The sequence below is a fragment of the Poromitra crassiceps genome (genome assembly GCF_964638095.1).
Source record: "Poromitra crassiceps genome assembly, chromosome: 6".
NCBI classification, from domain to species: Eukaryota; Metazoa; Chordata; class Actinopteri; order Beryciformes; family Melamphaidae; genus Poromitra; species Poromitra crassiceps.
In genome coordinates, this window is record NC_139627.1 from 4,032,855 (window position 1) to 4,044,509 (window position 11,655).

The 11,655-nt window shown below is 48.4% G+C and overlaps 1 protein-coding gene across 1 annotated transcript in view; it reads right to left on the minus strand.

The window, feature by feature from the left end:
• Positions 1 to 1,079, minus strand: part of slc6a17 (solute carrier family 6 member 17) — a gene marked incomplete at both ends in the record, with an annotated part of 16,604 nt that extends 15,525 nt beyond the window's left edge. The window contains one exon of the mRNA XM_083639366.1: positions 779 to 1,079. Coding sequence (XP_083495492.1) covers positions 779 to 1,079 — 301 coding nt within the window. The remainder of the gene's footprint in view (positions 1 to 778) is intronic.
• Between the last annotated feature and the right edge of the window lie 10,576 nt (positions 1,080 to 11,655).

The window sequence follows — 11,655 nt, forward strand, 5'->3', positions numbered from 1 at the left end:
TGCAGCGAGTTCATCGACAGTACAGACACCCACATATCTCCAACAGGATTTAGTGAGACTGTGGTGGGGTGGACCTTGGACCATCTAGGGGGGTCCGGGGGCTCCCCCCCATCCCGGAACAAGAAAATGTTGTACATTGTAAAAGTTAAATGCATCAATCTGGTGCACTTTGAGGGCAAAATTAACAACTATGACTACGACGATGGTGGGACTGGGACAAATTAGACTATGGTGGGCCACCATAGTAGGTAATTAATAGGGCTGGGTATTGGCAAGGATCTCACGATACGATACGTATCACGATAATTGGGTCACGATACGATTGTATCACGATATATTGCAATGCGATACATATTGCGATATATTGCGATATTCTACAGAATTTACTCGAAATTAAATAATAGAGCTAAAGATACAACACACTGTGTAGCACCCAGGTAGTGTAATAATATGTACATCACTTTATACTGATAAGTTAGTGGACAAATTTAGTCAAAACTACTGAGTGTTGAGTGTTACTGAACGCATCGATAGGGGAAATATCGATACAGTATCGATTAGGGGTGGGAATCACCAGATGCAGAGGCCTGGCATGGCATGGCCTGCAAAAATAAATAAAAATAATAATAATAAAATAATAATATCGCGATACTTGGCGTCCAAGTATCGATACAGTATGGGGAAATAAAATATTGCGATATATTGCCGTATCGATTATATTGCCCAGCCCTAGTAATTAATTAATGGGAAAAACACTGTATTTCCCCTCATCACCTACCTCCACCATTCTTCTGGCACAGGTAGGGGAACCTCCAGACGTTGCCCAGGCCCACGGAGAAGCCCACCTGGGCCAGGATGTACTCCAGCTTGTTGTTCCAGGCCGGCCGGCCGTCCTCGCCGTCCGGGTCGGGCGACGGCAGCAGGCCCTTGCCCGGGGCGATGGCTCCAGGACTCAGGCCCATGCTCATCTGACTGCTCTTATAGTCCATGGGCTGCTCCAGGGCCAGCAGGTCCGCCACCGACTCGGTGACCGGCTCATTGCTGTGCTGCAGCTGGGTCACCTTGCTGTTCTTGGGCATGGCTGGAGCTCCTCAGTAGGATGGAGGTGACGGAGGGAAGGAGAGGGGAGCCAGAGTACACAGAGAGGCACGAGGAGGCGAAGCCGGAGGGAGATCAGCAGGGCTCTCTCTGAGGAGGTGCCAGGGGGAGATGATCAGCAGGGCTCTCTCTGAGGAGGTGCCAGGGGGAGATGATCAGCAGGGCTCTCTCTGAGGAGGTGCCAGGGGGAGATGATCAGCAGGGCTCTCTCTGAGGAGGTGCCAGGGGGAGATGATCAGCAGGGCTCTCTCTGAGGAGGTGCCAGGGGGAGATGATCAGCAGGGCTCTCTCTGAGGAGGTGCCAGGGGGGAGGAAGAAGTTGTGCTTTTTTCTCTCCTAAGCCTGGGAAGAGAAACATTTTGGAGAGAGTCAGGAAAGTTTAGGCCGTTTAAATGTCCTGGTTTATGAACTACTTTAGTTGGAAACTGTCTCTGCCTTAACTACAGGAGCATGGTGTCTGTGACTATAATAGAATATGTCCATCTCTGAATTATGGTGTGTGCTCTTTGTCTGCTTGCTAGCGGGAAGATATATTTTAGGAGTATTAGTAGTAGGACTGTGGAGCCCTGCGTGAGTATTTCAGTAATTCACTTCATTATAATGAATGAGAGCACAGCAGACCCCATTCTTCTCAAGTTGAGTCATGTGAACAGCATTGCAGACCACATGAACAACAGTGCGCGTGGAGATCAGTAGTCCGTTTGTGTGACTACTGGTCTGAAGAGAATTCAGCGATGTGCAATGAAAGTATAGAATCTGTATTAAGCCAACTGTTTCCTTGTTTATTACAGTAGTGTCTCTATGTTGCTCTTATGTTAACGAGTCTATCTCCAGCTGCAGCAACCTCAGTGCAGGTTGATTTAAAATGGCAGTTGTTGTGATGAAAGAGCAGCTCTTAATTCTTAATTGGCTTCTTGTTAAAGAGAACTCCTGTCTGGAATGTCTCTCCAAACTGACGTGAGGTTCACTGATGTGGAATCGTGCATGAGACCATGAGTTATGAGTGTATAACTTTTTTTGGGGGGGGGGAGTCCCACTGCAGAAATCCTCTGATAATCCCACGAGAGAGAACATACTGGGCATTGTAGAAGCTCTCTGCACCTCAAAGACAATGTTTGATGATAACTAGATTAGATAGCATTTACATCAAAGTTATTAAAAGTAAAATATAACTATTCTTTTTTTTTTGCCATTATTGGACAGTTCAAAGGGGAGATGATTTGGGAGAGAGAGAGGGGCGACATGACAGGTCTTGAGCCAGATTCAATCAGGACATTGTGGTTACATGGTACACGCCTTTGCCCACTGAGCCACCAGGACAAATTGGTTAAATAGAAAAAAACACATGAGGTTCACATGTGTCCACATGTATCCCCATGTGGTGAAACATGTGGACACATGTTAAATTTCACCTGTGAAAACATGTGGAACACATATATGAAACCCATGGGAAGCGTGTGGTTTTGGAACATTTTCACATGTGGAAAACATGTTCTCACATGTTGTAACATATGATAACATGTTTTGCCACATGTTTTATAGCGACAAGTTTTCCACATGTGGAGCATATTATGTGGAAAACAAGATTTACATGGGTTTCACGTGTAATCACATAGGTTTCACATGTAATCACATGGGAATTTTGGGTTTCACACATGATTTCACATGTGAAAACGTTCCAAAACCACACGCATCCCATTGGCAAAGCACATGTTTCACATGTGTTTCACATGTTTTCAGATGTGTTCCACGTGTGATCACATGTGAAATTGCACATGTGCAAAATCACATGTGATCACATGTGATTTTGCACATGTGACCAGTGTGATCACATGTGATATTGCACATGTGAAGTTCACGTGGTCTTTCTGTAAGGGAAGGGGACTTTGAAGAGAGGTGTTTGATCTGGGAGAGAGCAGCCTGTGAGATGAATATGGAGGCAGGCAGACTGGACACAGATCCGGCTTCTCCTGTGCAGTGGCGTGAGAGCGGGTGCCGGCCGGACAGACGACACGTCAGCCCACCCAGAGGCCCGTCCAGCAGCACGCACACAGACGACACGTCAGCCCACCCAGAGGCCCGTCCAGCAGCACGGACACAGACGACACGTCAGCCCACCCAGAGGCCCGTCCAGCAGCACGCACACAGACGACACGTCAGCCCACCCAGAGGCCCGTCCAGCAGCACGGACACAGACGACACATCAGCCCACCCAGAGGCCCGTCCAGCAGCACGCACACAGACGACACGTCAGCCCACCCAGAGGCCCGTCCAGCAGCACGGACACAGACGACACATCAGCCCACCCAGAGGCCCGTCCAGCAGCACGCACACAGACGACACGTCAGCCCACCCAGAGGCCCGTCCAGCAGCACGGACACAGACGACACGTCAGCCCACCCAGAGGCCCGTCCAGCAGCACGCACACAGACGACACGTCAGCCCACCCAGAGGCCCGTCCAGCAGCACGCACACAGACGACACGTCAGCCCACCCAGAGGCCCGTCCAGCAGCACGCACACAGGCGACACATCAGCCCACCCAGAGGCCCGTCCAGCAGCATGCACACAGACGACACGTCAGCCCACCCAGAGGCCCGTCCAGCAGCACGCACACAGACGACACATCAGCCCACCCAGAGGCCCGTCCAGCAGCACGCACACAGACGACACGTCAGGCCACCCAGAGGCCCGTCCAGCAGCACGGACACAGACGACACGTCAGCCCACCCAGAGGCCCGTCCAGCAGCACGGACACAGACGACACGTCAGCCCACCCAGAGGCCCGTCCAGCAGCACGGACACAGACGACACGTCAGCCCACCCAGAGGCCCGTCCAGCAGCACGCACACAGACGACACGTCAGCCCACCCAGAGGCCCGTCCAGCAGCACACACACAGACGACACGTCAGCCCACCCAGAGGCCCGTCCAGCAGCACGCACAGCACATTCCTCAACAGTGGCAACAAGGCCCTGCAGTCACGACATGCAGCAGCTCAAGCTTTCGCACAGCACAATCTACAAGTGCATAAGAATTATGAATCATCACAGAATCATCATGAATCAGGTGTGAAGCGATGACGTGCATGTTTGCAAAACCAAAAATATGTTTTGACCCCTTGAGAAGGGTGTTTTTATTTTTTGAACACGTGGATGATACCATGGTACAGTTAGAAACAAATTGACCTAATTACTATAGCTCAGGGATACTCAACTTGCTTTGCCCGGGGGCCACTTTCGTGAAATGATAGAAGGCCAGAGGCCAGTTAATAAACAATCAATATAATTTTTTCTGTAGTGGATTGTAGGTTTTTGGGGTGTCAGCCGGAGTTTAGTCTGACAATGCGGTGCACACCAGATAGTTAGTTAGGTTAAGTACATACATAAGTGCCTGGGTAGCGAGTAGATGGCGGTATTTGACAATTTAGCAGCTAAATCATAGATTATTGAAAGATATTCCATATTCCAGACTGAAATGTTATAACAGAAGTGGAGTATTGGCCAGAATGACATGAACATTTGGACACTTATTCAGCGGGTACAGTATCTTGCATGCTGCATTCAGGTGCACTGTAAAAAAAAAAAAAAAATCACGGGCCGCAAGTTGACTATCACTGCAGTACAGTGTTATCTTTCTACATATTCATTCAACATTCAGTATCCCTTTGAACAGCATTGCACACACAGTATGGACGGTGGACGCAGCCAGTGTTGTAGTCAAGTCACTATATCTCAAGTCCAAGTCAAGTCTCAAGTCCCCAGTATCCGAGTCCAAGTCCAAGTCACCAAGGAAGAGTCTGAGTCGAGTCCCCATTACCTGAGTCCGGAGTTACTGAATGTGAATCCGCATTTAGGTGGAACACACGTGCCTGCTCTTGCACAAAATTGAATAATGTCACTCTATTAATATAGCTATTAATAGCTTATGCCAAATTATTAGGGCCTATTACAAATTGTATTTGGCCAATTTTCCCCTGCTGCCCCGGTCGCTGCTCCATCCTCTGCCGATCTGGGGAGAGCCGTAGACTAGCACCATGCTTCCTCCGACACATGCGCAGTTGCCAGTCGCTACTTTTACACCTGACAGCAGGACGCTTCACCGGCAGGACGTAGCACGTGGGTGGGTCACACTATTCCCTGAACAGGCGCCCCGACCGACCACAAAAAAAACATCCTTTATCAATGAACAAGTCTGAGTCCTCATCTTCAACTTCCAAGTCCGAGTCAACAGTGCTCAAGTCCAAGTCGAGTCACAAGTCCTGAAAATGAGTGGAGGACTCGGACCTGCAGCTGGGGATCGAACTTGGAACCTCCAGTATGGGAGGCGGACCAATGGGCTCTAGTGTCTGTCACTTGAGGGTCACTTCAGCGTCTCCTGAGGGCTCGGCGAGTGGGGTTTACTCACTGCACAGCGCTACCTGCTGGCCACTGTCCGTTATACTGCAGATGGAGAACTAAAATCTGTTTATATATCACAAAGTGTGTGATAAAGGCTTAACATACCATACACATACTACATACATACATACATCATATACCTATTACACAGAAACACCATATGGGCAATTTAGAGTTTTCTGGGCCCTTTTCACAGCAACCGTTTTGAGGTGGTGGTAAAGCAGGAAGTAAAGCAGGTGTAACCCATTGGAACACCTAAATGGAACGGAACCATCATTAATGGTATTGGTTACACCTGCTTTACTTCCTGCCTCACCTGAAAACGATTGTTGTGTGAAATGGGCCTATTCCAAAACATCTTTCCAGGAAACTGGAGCACCCAGAGGAAACCCACTCAACACGAGCAGAACATGTCAACCGCACACCGCACCAGGCACCACAGTGTAGCACAGGTTTAAAGCACACAGACACAGACAGTACTAGTATAGATTTGTTCAAGATTTCCTCATTTTCCCTTATTTCTAAAAGGAACTTCTATCTGAGCAGATGTAAAAGCTGCACAACAAACCCAGCATCCCCCTGACTGAGTGCTGGATCTGTTCCCCCCCTGGGGGGGCAGAGCTCTGTACCTATATCCCCCTGTGTGTTCCTGACTATATAGGACCAATCCTCCACAGGCAGCTTGGTGTTGATGTGATATAACGCCGTGCACGTTCCTGCTTTCTGCTACAAAGATAATGCTCCACTTTTATCTAGTCTGGTTGCTAAGCGATGGCTCGAAATTGAAATCCCATCCCTGCAGCATCAGTGGTACCCTATCTCTCCTCTCACCATCTCAAATGGACAGATGTGATGATATCCCACCCTAAGGGACAGCAAGCAAATACCATGGAGTTACTGTGACAAGACAGAAGTGGACTAGATTATGGCACGCACAAGTGGAGGTGATGATGGGCAGCTGCTGCATCTACTGCATTGTCAGTCAGGCAGCCATCACTATAGAGTCTCACCTTCCTCCTTTTTCAATTTAAGACATCCATGATTGAAACCCATAACCTGGTAACATAGTGTAGGGCGGCTACAAGGTTTGGGCAACAGCCAGCAAGCATGAATTAGGCTACACCGCTTCCCACTGATGAGATTTGAGCATTTGAACAACACAGTGAATGTGACAGGTCCAAAATGGCACCTTCCTGGCCCAGTTAAGGCATCCTTGCATGTTCAGTCACCGTCTCCAACATTACAGGCCTGCCATAGCCTATAGCCCGAGGACCCATGTGGATAACCTCGCCGGATGCCTTGTCAAGGTCAAATGACACAGATCATGATAACATTGCGGACAGCCCAAACAATAGTAATATAAGTCGACATGATGACGTGTAGCCGTGCAGGAGATGTCATATTCGAGGCAAATTTTGGGGACACATGGCTGAACAACATCGCCATTCGTCAACCAGGGAGGATTAATGAACGACGCGCATCCGACATGTGGCGGCGAAGATCGTCATTTGAGAAGTGATCACTCACAAGGTGAAAATGAATGACGTTCAATTCTCACGACCGATTACTACATTTGGAAACAGGACATTAATGGTTGAAATTAATAAACGATAATGTCGCTTACGACGCAATTTATAATCTAAAGAGAAACGCACACGTTTGATTGATCAAATTGATGTAGCCTAATTTAGGCTACAAACACAATCCTTCTTACCTTAATGTGTGCGGGACGATGTATGACGTCGGACTCGGCGTGACTGTGAGAATCCAAAGTATATCTTCATTCAGGCACTGTCTCCGTATGCAGCATCTCTGCGCGCAAAGAGATGCGAAATCAAAGCGCTTCCAGGACGCATGGCGGGCGGCGCGTAAAGTCTGACGCAGGAACTCAGTGCCTGGCACACGGTTGGTGGTTGCTAATTATTTTTTTAACTTTAGATAGGACGAATCGTTTATTGCAACCGTACGGTAGCGTAGGCTATATTTCACTGCAGCGCTGTGGTCGATCTTCTTTGCTGTCTGGAACGTCTGCTCTCTCACCTCTGGTTTCCACGTGGTTCTCGACGTTGTGTTGTGGTGGGATGGGATAAATCGGCTCCCCCATAGGATGAAGAAATTACTATGGCGAAGTGTCACGAACAGCTCTGACGCAGGTTTGACTCACCCACTCTGTCGCACGTCAGCAGTGTGGATAGGCGGCCTACTCGATACGACCCCAAAACATCTGCAGTGTTCCCAGCACATTATAGACTAACTAACCGCCCAGTAGTACAGTCAGGCATCAGGTGCCACTCAGACGACTTGTTTCAATTACCTCTCGCCCAGTTTGTTCATACAGTAGGCCTACTGTATTCATCTCCCCCTGCTTTTGCAGCTCCACTGCTTTCCTGTGTTGGATCTTGAGTCTCAAACCCAAACAAGACATGCTCATGTCTATGAAATGATGATGATGATGATGATGATGATGGTGGAGGTGGTGGTGGTGGTGGTGGTGTGTAGATGGTTAGGGATCATGTCTATGTTCCCCGGGTTCTATATTCCCCGTTTTTCACTAACCCTAAACCTAACCTCCCCCAGACCCTAACCAAAAACCTAACCTCTCCCACCCCCCACGCCTAAACCTAACCTCCCCCAGACCCTAACCCAAAACCTAACCTCTCCCAGGGAACATAGCGGGGAACATAGGACCCTATTTGGGAAAAGCGGGGAACATAGGACCCGGGGAACATAGGACCCGGGGAACATAGGGATGACCCCGATGGTGATGATGTTGGTTTAAAGCAGGATATTTGATAACCAAATCACAATACTACTCAGTTATAGCTATAGCCTACATCATATACTGCATCCTGCAACATTAGGCTATGCCTGTATATGGCATGCTCCTCACAATTTACCTCCATCAGACTGTAGTGCTGCTTGACTTTAATATGAATAGAGCTGTCAGAATGTCCTGTTATACCTCTGTAGACTAAAACAGGTTTTGTGAAGAATAAGAATGGCGCTGTCTCTATAGTGTAGATCATTTGTGGCAAAGTCATTTTTCTTTGTGACAACTGCAATTTATTCTGTCCTTGGCTCGATCTCTATCTATATCATGCTGCTCCGCACGGTTTTCTTGCAGCACGCTGCGTGTTTCTTGTCAGCATGGACATAAGAGAGGTTTGAATCACGTTTTTGTTATATCTTTATTGTTGCTACTATTGTGATTGTCTTCTCAATTTACAGTAGGCCTAAGTGAGGTGAGGATTATCATACATTTTTGGGACATGAGTGAAAATGGGGCACAGTGGCGCAGTGGTAAGCGCTGTCGCCCCACAGCTAGAAGGTCCTGGGTTCGATTCCCAACTGGGACGCTGTGAGCCCTGAAGGAGTACGTGCCCGTGTCCTCGAGTGCCCACCGCCAGGGTGGGGTTGTCAAAAGGGCCTTTCTGTGTGGAGTTTGCATGTTCTCTCTCGCCGTGCCCCCTGGGGGTTTCCTTCATATACGTAGGAACCCCACACCAAAACATGCAATATCCTGGTTGCTGAAGTGGTGCCTCCTCTGGTCGTTAGTGGCGCCTGTTTAGAGTGAGGGGAACTTGTTGGAATAGTGTGATCCTCCCACGTGCTATGTCCTCCTGAAGCTTCCCCTGTCAGGTTGCTGGCTAGTGGCTACTACCCATGTCTCAGAGGAAGCATGGAGCCAGTTTCGGCTCTCCCCAGATCGGCAGAGGGTGGAGCAGCAACCAGGATGCATTTTTTAAATTAAAATTAGCACTAATGCGGGATAAAAATGGGATAAAAAATCAGGAAAAATAAATATCAAAATAAGGGAGAAATGATGATATGGTGGGTGGAGTCTATTCCTCCAGGTAGGATATTGAACATCCTAGTTAGCCTCTTTGTCAATAAAACAAGCTTACAAAGATAAAATGTGGCTGTCAGGGTTAGGGTTAGGGGGGCTGTCAGGGTTAGGATTAGGGGGGCTGTCAGGGGGTGCGAGTCAAACAAGGACACAGACAGCCACTGTTGGAAAGATTAAGAGTATTTAACAGTTGGAATGTGCTGCTATATGCTGAAGGATATCCTGCTGGACTCACAGATTCCTTTTCCACTGATACATTTCCCTATTGAATTGATCACAGCTTAAAATGTTTGGCCAAAGTTTGAGTGAGTTATGTATCAATGTCACTTTGTGTTAAAGATGTTGCATGATTGTTTCCAAAATGCCTCTTCTCTTCCGAGATAGCCGACATGTTTTATGAAAATGAAGATTCTGGTAAAGACTCTTATACTGGAAGTCTGGTTCAGTGTATGATGAATAACTGTTTTTAATATCTAATAATGAACCCTGGTGTATGTGCTCACACTGGGCTGTTCTCTGCTTCCATCACGAGACATATACCCCCCCAACACACGCACGCACGCGCACACACACACACACACACACACACACACACACACCCGCACACACACACACACACGTATACCCCACACCCGCACGCTCTCCATCACCTAACAACATGCATACACACAGTGTGCTTCCTGTCTCCTTCAATTCACTCATGTGACTCTTTCCAAGGGCCGACTGCTGGGATCAGTTGCTATGGCAACCAGAGATCATATGATGATTACTCATTCTGTGAGTGATTTTTTTCTCCCCTTCTTTTTTAGCACCTACTGGCATGCTGCAGCATTGCTGTGAATGGGCCACTGAGCTACACACACACACACACACACACACCTTCCTCGTACGAACCGACTCTTCACAGGCTGGTAGGGCTCCAGTCCAGGACGAGGCTGCCGTACTTAATCATTCCTGATTTATGTCTCCACTCGTAACGTCTTGTTTATCGCACCTTTTTAAATTGCCCAACGAGAGACAAATCGTCCCCTGCTGCTTCCCATCATAGCCGCCGGGCCGGCCGGACGTCTGCTGCAGTACTCACCTGATACAGACGAGCTTGTGTTTCACGAATAACCACCACCGCTCATAATTCCTGGAGTGACAGCGGGGATCATCATCATCACGAGCCAGGGAGGAAAAATAGATGAGGATCACAGACGCTGGGAAACAGCATTTTTACCGATCCAAAAAAAAGAAAATCACATCTCACACGGCTACAATCGGATACATTGTATCACAGCAGATGTTTGATTCTGTTCGCTTTACTACAGCCGTCAATCAACACAGCACTCCATCAGTCACATGGCTCTGTCCTGGAGCGTCCTGACCTTTACGCTGGTTATGATCATAAGTGGTTATTTGATTCAGCTAAAGATGGTAGTAATCTGCAATAAGGGCAGCATTTATATTTCATGTGTTAAAGAGGAGAGGGTGGAAGGGTAATGAGCCCTTAGACTCTGATTTACTGAGCTCTATAAGACCCTATAAAGGTTAGTGCTGTGGAGCCGGACCGGGTAAAGACCCAGGAGATATGGGGAGGATGGCGAGAGCACCCCGACACTGATAGCAGTCTCATGCCTTTTTCCGATAATGTAACCCCACCCTTAGGCTATCGATTGTATATCCTGAATGTGAAAGCTACCATTAGCGAACAGGTGAGCGATAACGCTTCGTCACACACACGGTGCTCAATGGGGACGCGGTGCTATTCTTCAGCATGAGAAGAAACATAATTGGGAATGGGTGGTGATGTTTATATTGTATATTTGTCTTGTGAGATCTCCCATTCACCATCAGTGGAGCTGCACCAGCCCCCTTATCTCTCCCCTCAGGAGAGCATGCAGGTTGCCAGGTCAACACGTTAAAAATGGTGACGAACGAACGCCGGCGGGCTGAAACCCATCCTGGTCTCAGGAGGTGTTTTGGTGCAGCTGCAACCAAGCTGCCGTTGAAGATTCAACTCTCTCTCCCTCTATTCCCCCCCCTCCTCCTGCAATGGTGCAGTCCCGCTTCCGTCAATGCGCTGACACCTACCTACTCCCCTCCGGGTGTGATGCAGCAGCCGTTGAAAGGGGATAGGGTTGATGAGGAAGGAGGGATACCTCAGCCCGTCCCTTGGCTACCTCCTTTGTACAGGAAGAGGAGAGAGTCAAGGTCAAGGGCGAGGTTAAACATGCTGGAGCAGACACGACTCCCACACTAAATCACTGACAGAATAGACAGATGGTGCTCCTTCCGTCCATGTTCTCTTCTTTGTAGAGATATGCTAT